This window comes from Ambystoma mexicanum, chromosome 6p (assembly GCF_040938575.1).
Source record: "Ambystoma mexicanum isolate Mex_15411 chromosome 6p, UKY_AmexF1_1, whole genome shotgun sequence".
Classification (NCBI taxonomy): Eukaryota; Metazoa; Chordata; class Amphibia; order Caudata; family Ambystomatidae; genus Ambystoma; species Ambystoma mexicanum.
The window spans coordinates 1480509015-1480531505 of NC_090935.1; the positions used below are offsets into that span (position 1 = coordinate 1480509015).

Here is a 22491-nt window from a genome sequence, read left to right on the forward strand (position 1 = left end):
GGGGTGAAGGGTCATGTGCTATCACTTCACTGTGATGCCACTTGGGGTGGGGTCAAATGGCATCACTTACTGTGATGTCATCAGAGGTCAAGGGTCATGTGATGTCACTTCTGCTACCCCTGGCATTTTGGTGAAATGATGTCCCTAGTTTTAAGTGCGTCTGGCACTGAGGGTGGAAAGTCAGATATTAACTTGGGTATACAATTGCAGGATATTAACTTGAAATTGGATGAGCCTACAGAGTGTTGTGATCTACCGGAGCTGGTTATAACCTGTGTGTGTCCAATCTCAAAACAGAGCCATTCAATCATCTTGGAGGGGCCGTTAAGTTCGTACTTGATGAATTTCCAAACTTACTTGCGAAGATGATAACTTTTATGACCCCACCTATTCTTAAAGTACCGAAAAAATAGCTTACTAGTTAAACATAAGAATAGATTTGATCGAACCATTCATGCAGCTAAAAGAACTCTGCAGTGTTACCTCAGAAGTATTTTCACCAATAACCAGGTAGGTTCAGAGGCTGCAATACTGGCCAGAATAAGAAAAAGGCAATATGCTGGATGGCTTAAACAGCACCAGACTAATAAGAACAAGGAAAAGTGGCTTCTTGGATTGATGGCTGTCCAAACTAATCATTATAAACTTTTTCGGCAGACTGTGCGATCCCAGACAAATCCCATGACTGTGTCTTCTAATGGTACGTCTGAACAGTGTTCCCAATTTATTGAGTATTCCCTGGGAAAACCTCCAACACAATCATGTAAGCTAAACCTATTCACTGATAACTAGTCTTTTCTTCTCACAGAAAATTATTTGGCTACGAATATTAGTGGCCTAAATGTTTCTGGGGCTCCCTGCACTGATGGCACTAGTAATTGCCTTATCAAAGCTAATCCTGTATGGTGGAGCGACCTTCTACTTCACCTATTAAATCTATTGTGGTCTCTGGACATATACCCACCACCTGTTGTGAAGGCACAGTTATGCCAATTTATAAAAAAGGGGCCGAGACATGAGCCGAAATTTCTTTCGCCTACTGTCAATGCTCGAAAGCTCCATCAAAGATTTTTGCCAGAGTATTACCCTCCGTATTGAGCACCTGGGTGGACGAGCAGAACCTTATTCACTACCTTCCAACTGGGTTCATTAAGATAGTTGGCACACTAACAAATATTCGTACACTTGTGGGTACTATTGAATACGACAATAAGGCAGCCGCACACCTACAAACTGTTTATTGATTTTAGTGCAGCATTTGACACCATCTGCTGGGAGAGATTATAGGAAGCTGCACACGCCAGGTATACCATCAGGTCTCCTTAAAATGATTATCTCACTTTACAGCTTAACAAACATTAAAATCAGGATAAACAACACTGATAGTATTACACAATCCTTTGCTACCTGATACAATGATGCATATTGGCTCTGATTTTATTCAATCTATTTTTTTTAGATACATTAAAATTGTGGCTTTGTAGACCCAGTCTGTCAAGGCGACAGATGTAAGTTGTAGATACAATTTGGTCTGAAAATAAGAGATTTGAGTATATGTCGCGTCTAATCTGAGTGGTGGTTAAAAAAGCCACTTAAACCACAGGTAAAAGTTATATGATTCAAAGGACTCAGATGAAAGACAGCGCCAAAATCCAGTTTTGCAAAGAAAAAAAGGTTTCAATTGATCATGCCCTTATATGACACGTGTTTCGGCTATTTCCACTAGCCTTTCACAAATGAGGGCCTTATTACTGTATAATCTCGAATATTTGTGGCAAAAAAGGTTCTCAAATAGATGGGTTCAATCCCCGTTCCATTATTTCCATGCGCTGCTTGCGCTTCATCTGAGTCCTTTGAATCATATTTTTTTTTATTTTTTAGATGACCTTGTAGAGGCCTTGAGAACTCCTAACACTAATGCCCTCACCCCCCCCACTCCCCGCACTACCCCACCCCCTGATTAGGCAGCGCTAGCATTCTATAGTTGGGCTACGCCGACGATCTAGTATTATTGAACTGCACTCCTTCTGGATTACAATATTCATTTGATGTATTACAGCAATATGTGTAGACTAACGGTCTCGTCATTAATATCACAAAAAATAAATTGATGGTATTGGAAATGCCATTTGAGATTGGGCAATCAGTGAATAGATCAGGTGGACTTGTACAGCTATCTGGGACTCAACCTTGGACCCTGTTTAAAGTGGGACAAGCATGTGTCCGGGTACAAGGTGAAGGTTTGCCAACTGACAGGGGCCATACGTCGATTTGCCAAATCCCATGCAGGCTATACTTTGTCCGCTCCTACGCAACTGTACAAATCTAAAGTCTGGCATGTTATGCTTTATGGCATAGAGCTCGCGAGTGAAAAACATGTACGGAGTATACAAAAAATAGAATCTCGATCTGATAAAAATCTATACTCAACATGCCAATCACCAATCCTATTGAGTATATTTGTCTAGAGTTTTCAATGACTACTATTATTAGCAAAATCCTGATTTACAAACTTAACTGTCTCTTAAAATGTCAGCAAGCTCCACTCAACTCCCTTTTGGAGTTAAACACTCGACTCATTCAGAATGAGGCAATTGGGTGTCGGTCTATGTATGTCCCCAAACTCTCTAGAGTCTTACAGACTTGGTTCTCACGCGTCGATAGTCAGGTAGAGGAATACACCTCTACCAAAGTAAAGCCTTGCCATAAAAAAAACAATTTATGAGATGGGTAAGGAGCTAACCATGGTGAATCTGCCAGTTAAAAGCCTGTCTTTGTAGTTGTAGACTGTGTGGGGGAATAAACACAGAAATGGTTAAACATCAGTGATTTGATTGTGACTCATTAGAAGAAATAAGAGGATAACACATTTAGCTTTTGTTTTTTTACCTAATGAAATTGATTTGAATAATTTACGTGTTGAATTTTACGATGGCAATAATATGAGTTTGTTACATTATTTTACAAAAGTGTGGGTGAAAATCAAGTCTTTTTTAAAGATTTTAAATTTATGTGTTATAGCTCTTTTTGTGGAAACAACAGTTTTAATTCTTTTTTCAGCTTGACATTGTATTCTATATTGTGTGTCCTACTTATCTACATGTATTTATGATTTGACTTGCCAGTGTATTTTATGCAAAAAGCTATTTATTTAGCTAGATTGCATTATTAAGGAATGCAAATAATAGATGTGCCAGGTCTGTGACCATAGTGCATCCAAGGTTATTTACTCTGTTGGAGGTTGAAGGGGGATTGGACTAGAGAGAGCGGCCCAGGGGTGGGTTGGGGGAAGAGGGCGGTCTTCCCACATATCATGATTTCAGATGTTCTGGGGTTGAGAAGGAGATGGTTAGCAGTCATCCAGTGGTCGATTTCTTTGTGGCATGATTTGAGGTCCCGGTGGTGTTGGAATGGTCATTTGGGAACTTGAAGATGATTTGGGTGTCATCTGTCTAGTTGTAGCAGGACAGGCTGTATGAGCGGATAATAAAGGGAGGTGGCTTAGATAGAGGTCAAGGAGCAGGGGAAAGAGGCCACTTAGTGAGTAACAGGGCTGGAGTCAAGGAGATGGGAGGCATGTGTATTATTTGGGATCTGTTGGAGAGGAAGGAGGAGATCCACTTAAGGCTGCCTGCCTGAGTCTGAGAGAGTGGTGTCTGTTCATGAGATGAGGTAGTCACTGATGTCAAAGTCTGCAGAGAGATTGAGGATTAGTGCAGCACAACCTTACAAGTATTGATTTCTTAAAATATATTTGGTATGTAATGCAGCGTGGTCTTGGGATCCCGTATTCTGTCAGACTCTACTACTACCACTCCCCCTCCTAAACGACTACTACTGATACTCCAATGATAACTACTCCTGCTCACACTTCAACTCCTCCTCCTCTTACTCCTGCAATGACTCCCCGCCTCCTTCTACAACTTCTCTGACTCCTCCTCCTACTAATCCTACTACCACTCCTACTTCTACTATGTGTATTCCTCTCACTGTGGCCACTACTATTCTCACTACTACTCAACCTCACACTACTACTACTCCTCTTCTCATGACTATTACTCCATTCACTACCATTACTTCTTCAATCACTACTACATCTCCTCTTACTGCTTCTCTTCCTCTCATGAATACTAATCCTCCTTTTACGACCATTACTCAAACCGTCCTCCTACTACTGCTGCCATCTTCCTTCAACTACTTCTCTCCTCCTTCTACTACTAATCCCCTCCAACCACTACTGCTCGTCTCCTACCACTCCACTACACAAACACTCTCCTTTAATACATTAACATCCAGGTCACATCCACTCCTTGCACTAGCTTCTATTCATCTGCAACACAAACTCGAACACTTATGCTGTAGTACCCTTCGGCTCCCCTGCCATTACCTTACCTTGCTCCAATAATCGCCTTCACACTCCTCTGATTCTACCTTTTTCCTGTTGGTCTCTTTGTCTGCCTCTTTCTCCTCCTCTGGCCTCACTCAGACACCCCACACTTCCTGTTTCCAGTCCCATGCTTACATATCTCTCTCAGCCCTGATTGACCGACTTTCCCTACCAAATCTACATCTACCTTCCCCTTGTATAAAGGGGAAGTCTTTACAAGGGGGCTAAACCCCGTTTTGAAGATGTTACATTAAAAAAATAGGGTTGAAGCCCCACACACTTTATCCACATAGACCCATCACGGTTGGTCCATGGCGGAAGTGTGAGCTCAGGCTCCCTGTCTGTGTTGGGGCTTCCATGGCGGTCATTCTCCCTGGTAAATATAGTCCCTGGAAGAAGTCAGGCCCCTCTTTAATGTCCCTGGTGGTTTAGGATTGAACACAACTCTCGGATGGAACACCCACCTCTAATTAGTGGATGCCCCTGTGGGTCCTGCAATGCTGCTCCCTTTTTCACAGGCGTTTACTGTCAGATTTTCCTACCCTGCCAAATGTTTTTACCTCTATATTTTTCACATTTACGTGCAGGTAGGAATTTTTGATGGGTAAGCAAAAATGACAAGACCTTTGCTGTCAGATTTTCCTACACTGTCAAATGTTCCTACCTCTGTATTTTTTGCATTTCCGTGCAGGTAGGAATTTCTGATGGGTAGGCAAAAATGACAAGACTTTTACTGTCAGATTTTCCTACACTGTCAAATGTTTCTACCTCTGTATTTTCTACATTTTCCTGCAGGTAGGATTTTCTGATGGGTAGGCAAAAATGACAAGACCTTTGCTGTCAGATTTTCCTACACTGTCAAATGTTTCTACCTCTGTATTTTCTACATTTTCCTGCAGGTAGGAATTTCTGATGGGTAGGCAAAAATGACAAGACCTTTGCTGTCAGATTTTCCTACCCTGCCAAATGTTCCTACCTCTGTATTTTTTACATTTTCCTGCAGGTTGTTTTCATTTGCCTGTGATATAACCCAAAGGATGGAGTGTTCCCTTTTTGAACATGTCTGCAAGCAGTCCGTCAATTTACTAGCAGGAGACAGGTGGTCACTCACATTAGGATGCAGCGCTCTAATCGGGGACACCAGTAATGAAGTGTTTTCACTTCACCCATCACCACCAGTGCACACACCTTGGCAGGCTCTGAAGTACAATGACCTCACCCGGAGGAGCATTGTGATGAAATGAAGCTCTGACCAGCCTTTTCTTTTTCTTAAAGTAACTCGCAAATCTGTTACTGTATGGGAGACAAGTACTTGAATGTCAGCCATTTGCTCTTACTCACTAAGAATACGTGGAGAGAAAGATGTGGAAATTGTACAGAGAACTACATGGGACTAATCCACCTCCTCGCGAAGTTCGGGACAGTTATGCCACACGCGAACCCGAGGGTAAGGAATATGCCATTTTTAACAGTACATGCTAGTTACCATATCGGCTATGATGACCCCTTGAGTCGCACTTCTTTATCCGTTACATGGCGCTTACGAATACAGCATTACAACGTTAACGGGAAGCAACACCCGTGTCTTTTGTAGCATTCTAAATACATACTCAATGTATTGGAACGTGGATTCCGTTTGTAGGATTTGAATCGGTTTCAAGACATACATTCATACTGTTTACTTTGTGAAAAACAAAAAAGATACATCTAACAGAAATCACAGATTTCTTGCAAATAGTTTTCATGTCGGTGTTCATCAGTAGACAGGGAAAGGGAACACGCAGTAGGAAACCGCATTCGAGTATTGTTCTTATCCAATGAAAATAGACTGTTGGTTATAGTTCTGGCGCTGGGGAACCCTGCCTGAACCAGCTAGTGCTCTCTAATCACGTTATTGTGTGTGACTTGGCAATATGCTGCAGACTACCAGGCACAGCTGATGATGTGAATGGATTAGATTTACGTGCGTTTAGTCATATGTTAATGAGCGTGTCTTGACCAATTTACACAAGCGTCCACAGGGTTCTTCTATAGAACTAGACGGCCAACATTCCACCAGAAACTGTGTCTGCACTGGACGCCATGCTGGTGGATAAACTAGCTTTGGAATCCGCCCCTTTCCTATGTTGCCAGCAGCATTTTGAATCAGTAAATGGCCATCCTTTGTGTTGCATTTTATGAGTAAGAGGAGAGGGCTGGGGGGAAGGAGGACCTGACAAATTAGATTTCATTTCACTTCAGTTGTACACATTTAAAGTGTTTTCAGATCTGTATGTGTTTTTCCTACTGAACAATTCTTCAGAATTTCAGATGTTGCTGTGTTCTTACATTGCATGCATGTCAATACTATTGCTGGTTTTGCAAATAGCACATATGTGTTGCAGTATTAGACATTGCCTGTTTTATTTTCGAATATGTCCCTCTGCAGGCAAATGTGATATATACTTTACAAGTGATATGTAACTGAACACGGGGAACATATGACAGGTGGCTTGCAATATTATTGAAAGATAATCATGTGTGTGTGTAACAGCCCACGCTGTCCATGTAATAGTGCTGTAGAATGAAAAACAACAAAGGGCCTAAGCTTCAGGTAAAATACGTTTTAAAGTGCTACTACCAGCACTAGACCCAGAGCAGTATATTAATATTGCAGCCATAATAGCATCCAACATTTCGGAGCAGTTAAGGGGGAGACTTTTTCCCAATTGAATTTCACTTGTATAAAGGATATCTTTAGACCAAAGTTGTATTTTTGAGGCATATTTTTAATTTAATTGAAAATGCGAAGGAGTGTTTGACTGCAGGAGGGAGAGCCAGGCTACAAGAGCAACAGCAACTGAAATGTAACATCACCTCAAAACAAAAAATACTGCTCTTTATGGTGAATATGCATGCTCTCTATTATTATATATGGAGCAACACCAGTAAAATGAGGCTTTTTATTTAATGGCATACCCTGCACACTGAATCCCTTCTATGGACTTCTAGTTTTGCCATATACGGAACAGTGAGATTAAATTAATTGCCCAAGATCACACAATTTGGTTAAGTGGGGAAGCTAGGATTTTCTCCTAGACTGAAATTCAGACACTTGACCACATATCTTCACAGCTCATGTTGGTACAAATATATTTTAATGTTTTGCTGTTGATGGTCCTTGCTGGCTTGGCGAGTGAGGAGTAGGGAGTCGGTGCTCCTTAGTCTTGATAATTAGGTACCTTAGGATTTTGCGTGGATCTTGAGTGTTCTCTGTCCTGCTCGGAATTCCGAGAACACTCAAGATACAAGATGTACTCAAGATGCACGCAAAATCCTAAGGTACCTTAAGGAGCACCGACTCCCCTACTCCTCACTCACCAAGCCAGCAAGAACCATCAACAGCACCACCTCAGTGCACCTCGCATCAACCACCACTTAACCAAGGATGCAATTCAAACAGCCTTGATAAAGACCCCATGGTCGAAACACGTGTCGGCACCACACGTTAATCAATGTGTAGAATATCCAGCACTAGATGAAATAGTGTCAATAAATCAATTGTGCAGAGGATAGTAGAGTGAAATAAGAAACTCTTAAAAAATATAAAAAAAGATGATAGACAGTGAAAAAATAAACAAATAATTGTCAAACAAAGAACCTTGTGTACTATATCTTTTAACTCAACTGAGTAGACCTAAAGCATTCTTATACAACCATACCAGCGCCGACGGAGTAGAAACTAACACCCAACTACTACGACACACCAAGCAGGCACCACGAGCACGGGCCTACTAGCTTCTACCGACAGGCTGCAGGTACCACCAAGAATAAAAAAAACAAAAACAAAGCGCAGCAACCCACAGTTCCTAGTGCTCTTGAAACTCTCCCATTTACCCAGCTTGCAGGTGGTTTTGCTGCTTTGTTTCCTCAACTCAAGTTTAGAGATATTTTAAAATCATTTAGGTGAAAATCTTTCCCGCTGCATCCAAAAGAGAGATTGGACAGTAGTTAGAAGGTTCCACCCGATCTCCCTTTTTAAAAATTGGCACAATCCCAGCAGAGGTCCAGGTCTCAGGGATACAAGAACGTGCCAGGATAGTGTTAAAGACCAAAGTTAATACGGGAGCCCAGATTGCAGGCTCACTCCTATACAGATCAACATGTATTTTGTCTGGGCCTGCCACATTTCCACCCAACTGAGCCCTTATAGTCTTCTCCATCTCCCCCACGGTTAATACTAGGTATGTAGCACCCAGATTTTATATTGTGCTTTACTGTATTTACACTTCATCAGTATTTGGAACCATTACTTGTAATTGGGTTTTATGAATACTTCTTCAGATGAATGCTGATTGAGTGATTGCTTGAGAAGTGTATCGGCGCTCCTCCAAAAGCTCATAATACATACTTACCACAAGTAGTCCAAAAAGGCGTGCACACCCGGCAAATAGTAATGCTGTTTATTACAGTTGGGCAAGCACAAATCAAACAGAACAGTGGAACAGAACTGGTTGATGAGAGCTGACAAACTGGCACAAAGTGAACCTCATTCTATACTGCTAATACAATGTTCATGGTGTTAGAACCAGTTGCACTTCAAACTTCGCATCTTTGTGTTTCCCACATAGGTTATTGGTTAAAATACGCCATACCCCTATAGGTAGACATACGTTAGTTAAACATGTCTGGAGCAAACAGATCTGCTTTCTCCCAGATCATCGCCTGCCCATGTGACGACACATTGCTTCCCACTAATCCCGAAGTTTGCAATTAGTAAAAAATATTTGTGCTGACCTCCGGTCCTTTATTCATCTGCATTGGTCAGCTCAACAACGGAAGGAACACAAGACACCCTGAACTAGTGGGAAGGGAGACATTCACAGAGCACCTGCAAGATAGCGGCCTTCGCAAACACTGTAGTGGACATTCTGAGGGCTGGTTACTTTCACCGGGACACCAAATCTTACCGTCTGATTGGTGCTTTAAGGATTGCACCTCGATTGAGACTGTGTGAGTGTTCCTTTAGATCAGGTCAACTTCCCTGCCCTACGAACAGCTGTGGGACTGGCTCGCTGACCTTGATTACATGACCCAGTGCTGTCTCAGCACTATAGTCTGCTGGAGACGCGCAACTTGAGTTTAGCATTCCCCATCCCTATGCCGCTGTGCATGGGCCATGTGTTTGAAGTGGGCCATCTGGGAGATGCTCAACCTGTGGCATCCCCACAGAGTGTATTTACCTAGGGTTTCCCCTTTCACGTGCTTGTGCACATACATTTCTTGTGCTGATGTCGTATACAAGGTATCCTCTTCCCCTTATCCCTTCCCAGGCCTGATTCAATGGTGAAATACAATTCCCAGAGTCCCCTTGTTTCCCCGTAGAAGGTGTCCCAGCCCATCCCGCTTATTCCCTCAATCAGTAGATGTCAGCCCCTGTCTGGTGCTGAATCAGCATTTTCATTACCGAAGCATGCATGATACTCCATAAGGAGACTCAGAAAAAGAGTGGAAAAGAGGTTGAAGGCAAAGGGAAACATAGATGTCATTAAATATCAGAAGTGAGGAGAAAGTTGTGCAGGCAGAAGTGTGAGTGGGCTGGGAGACCACCACAACATAAACAAACCACAAAGGTGGCTAAAAACAAAAAAGGGAGTCAAATTGAAGATACTACAGTTTGTTGAGGCAATTGTTGCATCTGGTTGTAGGTGTTTCAAACAAGGTCACTTTCCTTAATTGTGTATTTTCGCCATGGTCGTTTTGGTATAATTCTTTTTTTTAATGGGAATTCACCCTAAGCTCCCATCTAACCCACTCCCACCATCTCACTCTGCCACATACCACCCCAATCTCCTACACGCAAACATACTATATATATATTTTTTTTTAAAGCCTTATTGAACGAGGGAGGGCTCATTATTGTGGGATAATGACCAGCCACCAAGTTATGGCATGAGGCGAAGCTGAGTGCCATGTGTCGAGGAAGGGTCATTATCTTAAGTAATAATCATCCCTCCAGGTCAGCCAAAGGATAGTGGCTAAGGGTGTCTTCCTATTCGCTTGGCCACCTGGCCCTCCACCGCGCCCTGACTACAGCTACATCTACGTAAATGGTGTCTCTTGGTGATATTTGCATCACTACTAACCTGCAACACTGCTAGACTTTGCCACTAAGATTGTTTTTATTGTGGGAATGTGCTAATGAGAGACTTGGCTACTGTCAATTATGGGCACTATCAGTTTATCAGATACTGCCATTATCAGTTTTTGCCACTAAGATTGTTTTAATAGACTTTGCTACTATCATGTGACTTTTCCACTGAGATTGTGATCAAAGGAGATGCACACCACAACACTTTAGCTTGTAATATCTGACCCATAACACCCAGCACTGAGCTGTATTCAATCATTGAGTTAGCCCACACAACCATTGTACTTGGTAAGGCTAATTATGTTTCTTTTTTTTAATTGAATGTTATAGTTTATTATAAACTGTTTCACTCATTCTTTTCTAAATTAAACATTTTTTTTCTTAAAAATACAGCATAATTAATTCAGAAATGAAAATATTTCCTATATGTGCAAGTTATCTGTTAAAAAAGATCTGTTTATGATTTGAGGCCCTTATCAAGTCCCAACGTTATTTAACGCTAATTGTCCACATTTATTGCGTCCCAGAATTGTATAATTCTAACAGTCAACATTTTGTCATCTCCCGTTAGAATTTATAGCCAACAGTGACTTGCTTTATCGTCCACTCTTGTCTGTGGAAGCATCTCACTAAATAAATGTCTTTTCCCCTCGAGCGCCTTACACTCCATAATAATGTGATATAATGACTTGAGTTGATCTTGTTGCTCACAATATCTACAAAAGGCCATTTCGCTGGCAGCTGATTGGTCTTAACCAGTACTTCTGCTTTAAGGGTCTTTATTTTCACCTTTTAGCAAGTGTCCTGCACCTTTGGTATTCCAAGAACAGATGGTTATTTTATTTGCTATTTGTTTAACAATTGGCTGTTAATGATGTCTCCTTTTCAGGGATATTCTTCCCAGTTCCCATGACTCAAATTCTCGCCGGATGTGACGGTAGTGCGAGCTTGATCTTCTTACTCTAGTAGGTGATTTAGTTCTTTTACATGCGGGTCTGCTTGCGTCATTTTTGTCTTTATCGTGGTCGAGTTTAGATATCTGATGGTACAATTTTCCATTCCCTCTTGTAAGATATATTTCCTCCTTTTCATATGTGTGTTGATCTTCAGATGCTTTGAATTCCTCTTTTCCACATTGTGTGCATAGGAAGCCTAATTTGGCGAGTAGGTCTGTGTTATTCATCACCAACTCTAGAGTTTGCAATGTATTGAATTGGACCCAAGTTTGGACTGTTTCTTCTTCATGACAAAATTCGACCAGTTTCATGTCCTCTGTTTGAATTGCTTTTAATTTCGGAATCACGTGCAGTAATCTGAGTATATTAGTTTGATTCAGAATCAAGCCATCATTCCTATTGTTCATCCGTTCTACCTTTACCATTTCTTACTGGAAATTGTGTCTAGGGTCCAAGAAAATAGGTAGTTTGACCCAGCACTTCGTGGGACTTTGCGGGTCATTTGGGATTTGTTCCGTATTTGGTTTTGTCGGTACATTTCTTGACAGGTCATGAAAAGACGAATCAGATATTGAGCTGTAATCAGGCTCAGTTGACTGTAAGTCATCCTCTGTAATATTTTTGCATGACTGCTCAAATATATCGTTATTTATGGTATGGCCTTCCTCATATTCGTCAATGATAACTAATGACTGATCTCCGGCACATACTTGCTCATCGTTTATTGGTTGGTTTATTTCATCCGTGTAGACTGAAAGATTCATTAATGATTCTATATCGGCTTGCTCAACTGCTGATATAGGGGACACCTGCTCATCCATGGCTTCTTCTCTTTTTTTCCAAGTAAACAATCTTTTCGTGATAGTGTATTATTCCCAAACTGGGGATGTCCCATATTGGGAGGCATCGTCAAATTTCTTGAGAATGCTCTTGATCCCTCTTTTCATTCCTTATCTACTTTGTGGGTAGCGCACCTTTCTTTCTTTTGTTAGTTGTATTCTTTGGACTGGGATGTTTCTTAGCGACCTTATGCTGCTCAAATATTCAAAATGTTTCCCTAATTTGGGGGATTGTGTTTTGTATCACTTTCTCAGGTTGCTTTATCGTTCGTTCCTTCCTGTCCTTGTGACTCCGATTTGGTGTAGTTTGATTTGACCCATCTATAATAGTTTTATCAATTTTACTTTTGGGTTCCAGCGCTGTTGGTACAATTCCTTGTTGTATTTTCCTGCATTGGTTATCTTTGTCCATCTGTTTGTGGTTTTACGTATTTTCTTCCTTCAGTGTCATTAACAAATATAGGGGCCTCCTTGCTTTATCTGTTTTTGGGCCTGATCACGACTTGGGCGTTACCGCTGGCGGTATTACCACCAGCGGTAATAGCCCTACCGCTGAACTCCCCAGTGCTAATAGCGCCAGATCACGAGTTTGGCGGTAAAGTAATTCCCCATTCCCCATTGAGCCCATTCGGGAATGCCCCATTCCCCATTGGGCTCAATAGGGAAAATTTGCGCTCTTACCGCCATCGGATTTCCCGCCAGCGGTAATAGCGTGAATTTTCAGCGGATTTCCCACCAGCTAAGAGCTGGGGCGAAATCCGCCGAAGTCCTGATTTGGCGGACCCTTAAATCCGGCGGTATTAGCGCTACCGCCAGATTTAAGGGTTACCGCCAAAGTCATGATCAGGCCCAAAATCTCCATCATTGTTGTGGTCAGTTGTACTTTATCCTCTCGATCTCTCTCGGCAATATCAAATAGTCTTAATTGCCATTGATTAGACGCTTTTGCTTCAATGTCAAGTCTCGATTGGATTTTAGATGCGAATAATCAAATAAATAGTTGTTTAGTATGAATCATCACTAGGAGCGTGGCTTGATCCTTCATTGTTTCTCCTATTGATTCATACAATTTGAGGAACAGAGTGAGTGCTTGTGATGTCACGGCCATCATTATATTTTGGAGTTCAAACATGGAGGTCGGGATGGATTTGCGTGGGGATTCTCTATCAAAATTACATTTACACTTCTCTTGGTTTCCTTCTTGTTCAGTTCCCATTATGTAGCTGTCCTCTTGTATTTCCGCTCTGGTCAATTCTTCTTTTCTTAGTGCCGTGTTATGATCTATTGTACGATTAGATATCAATTTTCCAGGCTTTTCTTAATATGCTCAATGTAGCAGCATGGACATCATAGCTATATTCAATGACGATAGTTTCCGCGTGTTTCCTAAGCCAAAAATGTATTTCCTTTTTTTCATGATTTGCCATTATATCTTCGATTTCTGTGATATCCAGAGATAACCTCTCTGTATGGTTATTTTGTGGGACTGGCGGCTTTCTCTCTGTGAGCTTTTGTTTTTTCTGTTGGTCATATTTCACCTGCCAATTTATTTTTGCTTGGATTACTTTGCTTTTTTGTAATGCACTTGTTAAAGCGAAGTCATTAGATTGAGTTACTTGCTCTATTACCGTAGCATGTTTGTTTCAGTTATCGGGTTCTGCATTGCATCTTGGTCATTTGGTTTTTCGGTCACTGCTTTTTGGAAGATTTTTCGAGTGAAAGCAGTCGTCATCCCATGTGCATGGCTGATGGCCAAGGCCGGAGGCAGCACCCCTGTCATCCTAGAGCTATAGCTGGGCGGCATTCCAGCTTTTCCCTCTGGGGAGGGATGGGGACCCTGCCGGGGCTCCCTGGGAATGCTGCTGGGCCTGGGGAAAGGTGACCCACATGGGGACAGGCACCCAAGGCTGGGGGCAGTACCGTTGACTGTCCTGGAACTCTGGCCATGCCACATTACAACTTTTCCCTTCGGTGAGGGATGGGGATCCTGCAGAGGCTCCCTGGGACATTTGCTGGGTTGGAGATGGTCGACCCACATGGGAGATAGGCACACACCTCCTGGATGTCCTGGATCTCTGGACGTGCTGCGTTACAGTTTTTCCATCTGGTAAAGGGCGGGGACCCAGACGGGGCTCACTGCAAAACTGCCGCTGAGCTTACAGACAGTCGACCCACATGGGAGCTGGGCGCCCATGGCCGGGACATCACCCCCAACCATCCTGGTGCTCTGGCTGCGCTGAGTTAGAGATGTTCCCTCTGAGTAGGGATGGGGACCCTGCCGGGGCTCTCAGGGACTGCTGCTGGGCTTGGGGATGGGCTACCCACATAGAAGACAGGTGCCCAAGACTGGGGACATCACGCAGACCATCCTGGCGCACAGGCTGCATTGCATTACAGATTTTCCCTGCGGGTAGGGATGGGGATCCTGACGGGGCTCCCTGGGACCACTGCTGGGCTTGGGGATGGGCTACCAACATGGGAAACAGGTGCCCAAGGCTGGGGACATCAACTCTGACCATCCTGGAGCTCTGGCTGGATTTTATTATAGCTTTTCCCTCTGGGTAGGGATGGGGACCCTGTCGGGGCTCCCTGGGACTGCCAATGGACTTGGGGATGGACAACCCTTTTTCTTTTCTGCCCATGTAAGTGCTCAAACGCATGTGAGGTGCCAATTTCGTCAAGACACCTGTGGGAATGTAGAAAATGTGTTGTTGCTGGCTTGTTTTGGTGGTTTCCTGGTGGCAAATTTCCTGAAAATTGTGTTTTTTTTCCGCTACATTTTGGATTTTGCCAGGCCTTGTGGGTACTAAATTCTAGGGCGATTTGCGAAAGTCAAACCTCTTTGGAATCCTGCAGGTGTCTTCTCCTCAAAAATGCATTAGGTTCCCTGTTTTCCTTACTGGCTGCGACACCCCAGAGCCAGATCCATTGGTTCCCTTTGCTCCCATGTAAGGGCACCCACACATGTGAAGTCGTTTTTGTTGGGACACCTGTGGGAATGTTGGAAGGTAGACCCTGCTTTATTTCCGCGTGTGTCGGTGGTTTCCTGGTGGCAAATGTCTGAACATTTCATTTTTCTCCTACATTTTGGACTTTGGCAGGCCTTATGGGTAATACATTCTAGGGTGATTCGCAAAAGTGAGATCTCTTTGAATTCCCATTGGTGCCTTCTTTTCAGAAATGAATAGGGTTCCCCGTTTTCCTTAGAGGCTGCAACTCCCTGCACCAAATCTGTGGGTTGTCCACAAGACCAAATGCAGTAAAAATGTCGTCTTCCGAGACCATTTGCTATACCAGTGGTTAAGCCTTTTCCCTTTGTGCCCAGGTAAGTGCATGTGAGGTACCATTTTTGTCAGGACACATGTGGGAAAGTAGGACATGTGTTGTTGCTGGCGTGTTTCGGTGGTTTCGGTGGTTTCCTGGTGGCAAATGTCTAAATATTGTGTTTTTTCCCCCACATTTTGGATTTTGTCAGGCCTCGTGGGTGATAAATTCTATGGCGATTCGCGGGGTGGCTTCTTTTCAAAAATCCATTGGGTTCCCTGTTTTCCTTACTGGCTGCAAAACTACCGGGCCGATCTGTGGGTTGTCCACAAGACCAAATACTTGTCATCTTCCAAGGCCCTTTATTATGCCAGTGGTTTAGCCTTTTCCCTTTGCGCCCAGTTAAGTGCACCCACACAAATGAGGTATTGTTTTTATCGGGACACGTGTGGAAATGTGGCAAGGTAGGACATGTGTTGTTGCCAGTGTGTTTCAGTGATTTCCTGAGGCAAATATTTGGAAATTGTGGGTTTTATTCTACATTTTGGACTTTGCAGGGCCTTGTGGGTAATACATTATAGGGAAATTTGCAAATGGCAGACCTCTTTAGATTACCACGGGTGTCTTCTTTTCAGAAATGCATGGGGTTCTTTGTATTCCTTGGTGGCTGTGACACCCTAGGCACAAATCTGTGGGTTGTCCAGACTGCAAATCCTGTATTCCCCAGGGGGTTTGAAGTACCAGTGGTTTAGCCTTTTCCCTTTGTGCCCAGGTCAGTGCACCCACACATGTGAGATACCATTTGTGTCGAGAAACCTGTGGGAACATGGAAAGATGGGATATTCCTTGTTGCTGGCGTGTTTTGGTGGTTTTCTGGGGGCAAATGGCTGAAAATTGTGTTTTCCCTACATTTTGACTTTGCCCGGCCTTGTGGGTAATATTTTCTTGGGAGATTCATGAAAGTCAGACCTCTTTGGATTGGATGTCTTATTTTCACAAATGCATTGGGTTCTCTGTTTACCATAGTTCCTGCGACACCCCAGGGCTATATCTGCGGGTTGTCCAAAACACCAAATATTGTAAGAATTTCATCTTCAAAGGCCATTTGGTATACCAGTGGTTAAACCTTTTCCCTTTGCGCCCAGGTAAGTGTACTCACACATGTGAGGTACTGTTTTGGTCAGAAAACGTTTGGGAACGTGAGACGGTAGGACATGTTTTGTTGACAGCGTGTTTTGGTGGTTTTTTGGGGGCAAATGTCTGAACATTTCTTTTTTTTCCTACATTTTGGAATTTGCTGTACCTTGTTGGTAATAACTTTTAGGGCGGATCACGAAAGTCAGACCTCTTTGGATATCCACGCAGGGACGTCCTTTCACCAAAATGCCAGGGGTAGCGGAAGTGACATCACATGACCCATGACCCCTGATGACATCACAGGAAGTGATGTCATTTGACCCCACCCTGAAATGGTATCGTGGGAAGCGATGGAATGCAACCTTTCACCCGTTGACAAAACAGGAAGTGGCATCACATAGCATTGTACATTACGAAAAAAATGTGGTTACGATATCACTATAATGTGATGTACATTTCATACAAGAATGGATGGGCATATGTATTGTTAAGATCAGTGTGTGTAGGCCCATATTACCAAATTACTGTGAATGCAAGCAGACATCCATGACCAAATGCTGATGCGTTATTATATAGCACTTACGCCTAAGCGCTTTATATAGAAAAAATATACACCCAATATCACCCAACCTGTGTTGGTACTTATTTATCGACATCAGAAGGATGAAAGGCTGAGTTGAGGCGTTTAAGAACAGACTAAATCAGTGACTCACCCCCTTAAGTGTGCCTGAAATAAACCTTTAATGAGTCTAGCAATTATTGTATAGAATTCCAGAATGATACATTATTTGGTATTCCTATTCTTTCTTGTTTAGGGTCAGTGCTGAAAGTGTTAGACTTGTGGTGCTCCTGTTCTTATTTTTCTTCTTTTTTTAAGGGGCCTGAACAAGAAAGCCAGCCGCTCTAGACGTAAAGAGCCACATGGTGCTGGCCACAGCCCAGGAGCTTGCATTACAAAAAGAAAAAAAAATCTTTTTTTTTTCTTTTTTTTTAGAGGTCGCAAAGAAGACCTCAGAAGTCGAGTTGCGACCTCTGGCGACCCCTAAATGATGTCCCTGTATCCACAGGTGTATTCTTTTCAGAAATTCAGGGGTTTCCCTGTTTTCCTTGGTGTCTGCAACACCCAAGGCTTAAATCTCTGGGTTGTCCAGATGCCAAATCCAGTATTCCCAGGTTGTTTTATGTACCAGTAGTTTAGCTTTTTCCCCTTTGTACCCATGTCAGTGCAGCCACACATTTGAGGTACTGTTTTCTTTGGGCCAACTGTGGGAAAGTGGGACAGTAGGACATGTGTTGTTGACAGCGTGTGTCAGTAGTTTCCTGGTGGCAAATGTCTGAAAACAATTTTTTTCCCCCTACATTTTGGACTTTGCCGGGCATTGTGGAAACTAAATTCTAGAGCAATTTGCGACAGTCAGACCTCTTTGGATAACCACAGATGTATTTTTTCAGAAATAATTGGGGTCCCCTGTTTTCCTTAGCGGCTGCGACAACCCAGCGCCAAATCTGTGGGCTGTGTGAGAAACCTGAAGGCGTCTCACTCGCTAGTCCCTGGAGATCTGTCATCCAGGTGGCCAAGGAAACAGCCATTGCTATTGGATCCAGTTCCTGGGGGTGGACCAGTGGGGGAGGATCACATGAATGAGGGGTCTTCGGAGAAGTGGGACACCAAAGTTTGAGATGTGGTACCCCCTTCCCTGTAACACCCTTTTCCCATTGGTACAACGTCCTTTCATCGCCTGCCTGTTCATCCCCAGGCTTTTTAACGTGCACATTCCATCGAATGTGCTCATCGAATCTTTTAGGGGGGTGGGGAAAGGGCAAATAAGGGTTGGGGTGGGTGGCCAATAGCAAAAAATAAGTGTGGGAGGAGGGCTTGAGGGAGTACCACTCAAAAAAAAAAAAATGATGAGCACATTCGATGGAATGTGCATGTTAAAAAGCCTGGGCATGAACAGGCAGGCGATAAAATGACATGGAACTTTCCTATCCTACATTGTAGGATATTTAGAAGCTCTACCCCCCTTTCCTGACACAAACACTTTCTTATACCGTGACAGACAACAGACTAACACCAGAGCAATTTACCTGACATGTCCCAACACACGGGTCAGCCAAAGTCAGGCAATTGACAATAATCACGCACACCTGATGGCCCTTTACCTTCCCGACAGGGATAAAAGGTGGAACACAAAAGCATACTTAGAGCAAGGCCGAATGTACAAGATAACAGCTACACTGGACCAGCAGTGCAATCGGAGGAGAATGGCGGCCAGACCTGGAGGGACAACTAAGCGGCAACTGGCCTTGTTCTTTTCAATTCAGACCTGCAAATCACAAGACCGGGAAGTATAGCTGTCATGTTGTGTGAGAGGTGTCAATCGTACACAGGGGCCTCCCCGTTGATAACACAGGCGGGGAGGCACGCTGGCTACTGTGGTACCGTCCTTGACTCCAGAAGCAAGACAAGCTAACGGGTTCAGCACAGACGGTGAGTCGGAGAATGCTAGGAACAAACCGAACTGTGTTCAGCCCAAGGTTGCAAATGGCAACATTATATGAGCGCAAGGAACTTGGTAACAAAGACCTTGTGTGTGTTTGAACTTTTGGGAAAGCCCAGAGAATGGCCAGCTGCAGAGTGGTCAGGCACCATAGGAGTGCTCATTCGAAGGACTCTCACTGGCCGCTTTTGTTTTGTGTTGAAAATGCAAGTACCAGAAGGCCCTATGAAAGGGCAGCGTGAGGTGTAAGTGTGGTCCTACAAGGGTCACATCAAATCCCTTGTACAATCGAAAGTCTCTGACCCATTGCCAAGAGAAAGCTATGAGAAGGGAAACCACCCTTCTGATGAGATGAAGCAAAACATGAACTGTGTTAAAAATTCATGAACTGTGTTAAAGATGGCTATGTGAACCTGACACAGTGATGCCAAGGGAAAAGCTAAGAGAATTATTCCTGCATCGTGATATTATTGATATTCAGAGAGAAAGGCCGTAGTGAACCCGGCAGAGGGAGTACCATATTGCAAGAAGGATCTGAGCCCGGCAGAAGGAGATCCACAGGGCGAAAAGGAATAGCTCGATGTGCAAGATCACTGGAGGAACTTTGGTTTGTTTGTTCTTTTTGATCCAGCAAGCCTTCTAAGGCAAGAGACTGAAGGTTCTGTTATCGTTGAATGGAATTGTGAACCTCGTGCTGGAGAGGCCCAGGAGTGTGCGGTGCTCACGAGTTCTGGCTTGTTCTGTTCTTAAAATGTGGGGAAGGGAGACCGAGCCATACCATCCTGACTTATCATTTTGTGAACACTTCTTTCTTTTCTGGTGAACATTATTCCACCCTCTTTTGTAAGTTAGTGGTAAAAAATGGCAATATGTTTTTTAGTATAGGCACTTTTTATTTGACAAGATGCCACTAGGACTGCCTTATTATTATTTGATGGTCGTAGCTTGCTCCCATCTTAGATTTAGATTTAGATTAGGCATTTTTCTCACCCATTTATACAGTTTAATAAACACCCTTAAACTGTGATCACTTGTGTCTATCTTTACTGTTGCCACCATGAGTTCCTTACATATGGTATCAGGGGTGTGATGTGACTCAATTGAAACAAATTGGGGAACCCTACAATTTCAAAAATGTAGTCATCAAGCTTCTAACTCTTCTGTTGCCACAAAAGAATCGATAGGTTTCGATATTTGTAGCAGTAGGGAAGCTGTCATTCACGTGGAAAAAGAGGAATGATTCCTACCGATTTGGTTTTGATACCCCCTCTGGGGTGTTACATCAGGTTAGCCCCAAAATCTGCTCTATCATGGAAGATTGGTATAGACGTTTTAGCAGGCGTCATTGACCCAGACCTTCGAGGGGATGTAAAGGTTCTCTTAAAGAATCATGGCGAAGTCCCATTTGAAGTACACTGTGGGGCTCAAATTGCTTAGGGATTTTTGGAAGGGCACTATTCCCTCAGTTTAAAGAAAGCGAACCAGACAAAACAGAAAGAGGTGCATTGGGCTTTGAGGAAGCTGATAAACCTTCTAACATCGAAGAAATAAAGGGGGAAGAGCCCACCATCTATCCCGATCTAGCCTTCGCCCAGCAAAATGATCCAGCTCTTGCTGAAGCCTTTCTACAGGCTATTCCAGAAGGAAAAAGTATAGAAAAAGGGAGCTCCTTTTTCTTCTTAAAGCAGAGATTCTTGTATAGGAAGGAAACATCAAACAAAGTATTAATACAAACACAGTTGGTGATCCCCAGAATCCAATGAAAGGTTGTACTGGATATTGTACATTCTCATCTTACCGGGGGCTACCTAAGACAATCCAAAATCAAAGAACACATCAGTGGGAAGTTTTATTGGCCAGGTATCCACACCGATATAAAGATCTTCATCCAGCCGTGTGAAATATGTCAAAAAACTAGCACACACATACCATTGCCTGTCCCTTTGAGTTCTTTACCAATCAAAGAAATCCCCTTTTCAAGAAACAGAATCGACATCATTGGACCTCTAGAAACATCCATATTAGGCAATAAATACGTCCTTGTGATTGTTTATTATGCCAATAGTTACCCAAAGCATTCCCAATGTGAAATAATACCACACAGCTAATCCTTAAACACCTTCGAACACATTTTTCCAGGGTTGGCTTTCCCAAGGAAAAATTGACCGATCAGGATTAACATATTATCAGTAAAGCCATGGCAGAGGTCAAAGAGCTATTCCATATTACCACCTTATGATCTTCCGTGTACCATCCCAAAACCAATGGCTTGGTAGAAAGATTCAACAAGACCCTAAAATGAATTCTGCGAAAATTGGTAGACAAGGATGGGAAAGACTGGGACCGAATGATCCGGTGGGCACTATTTGCAGTGAGGAAAACCCCACAGGCCTCTACAGGGTTTCCCCCTTTTGAACTACTTTATGGCAGAGAGCCCATAGATGTCCTGGAATTGCTCCGGGAAACCTGGGAAGAACAAGAAGAGGCACCCATTCCCATCTCGCAAACCGCTATCCGAATGCGAGAAAATATGAGACTTGTTCCAGATATAGTTTGCTCTCGTATGGAAAAGGCCCAGAGCCAACAAAAATCTAACTACAACAAGAAAGTAAGCTTGGGATTGTTTTCTATAGGGCAAGAAGTATTGGTCCTGTTACCCACCTCAGAAAACAAGCTTGTTTCTAAGTGACATAGGCCCTCTGAAATATTAGAACAAACTGGAACGTGCACATATTAAGTAGCCCAACCTGACAGAAAACAGAAGATTAAAGTCAGAACTCTTTGGACTCCCACGGATGTCTTATTTTCAGAAATGCATGGGGTTCCCTGTTTTCCCTGTTCACTGCATCACCGCAAGCACAAATCTGTTGTTTCCAGACGGCCAAATCCAGTATTCCCCAGGGCATTTGATGTACTGTTTTCATCGGGACACCTGTGGAAACATGGGAAGGTAGGACAGGTGGTGTTGTCAGTGTGTTTCGGTGGTTTCCTGGTGTCAAATGTCTGAACGTTTTTTTCTCCTACATTTTGGAATTTGCAGGTCATTGTGTGTCATTCGCCGTCCTGTTTGGCGTTTGTATCCGCGTTGGCGGTTACGCGCTGGAAGGGCGTGCGGAGGTTCCACTACGTGATTTCTCTGTTACTCGCCCTACGGTCTAGTGGTTTTCCAACATGGCGTCGCTGGTAGTATTTCTTTCCTCCTCTCCCAGCGATCGCGGCGTTGCAACCCCCTTCAGTGCGCTAGCTCGCTGCTTTGGGTTTACACGCTAGTTTTCCA

At 43.3% G+C, this 22491-nt stretch overlaps 1 protein-coding gene across 1 annotated transcript in view; it reads left to right on the forward strand.

Moving 5' to 3' along the window:
- The first annotated feature begins 5648 nt into the window (after positions 1-5648).
- Positions 5649-22491, forward strand: part of LOC138511071 (coiled-coil domain-containing protein 158-like) — a 1089990-nt gene continuing 1073147 nt past the window's right edge. Inside the window, exon 1 of the mRNA XM_069626570.1 lies at positions 5649-5834. Coding sequence (XP_069482671.1) covers positions 5750-5834 — 85 coding nt within the window. The 5' untranslated portion in view covers positions 5649-5749. The remainder of the gene's footprint in view (positions 5835-22491) is intronic.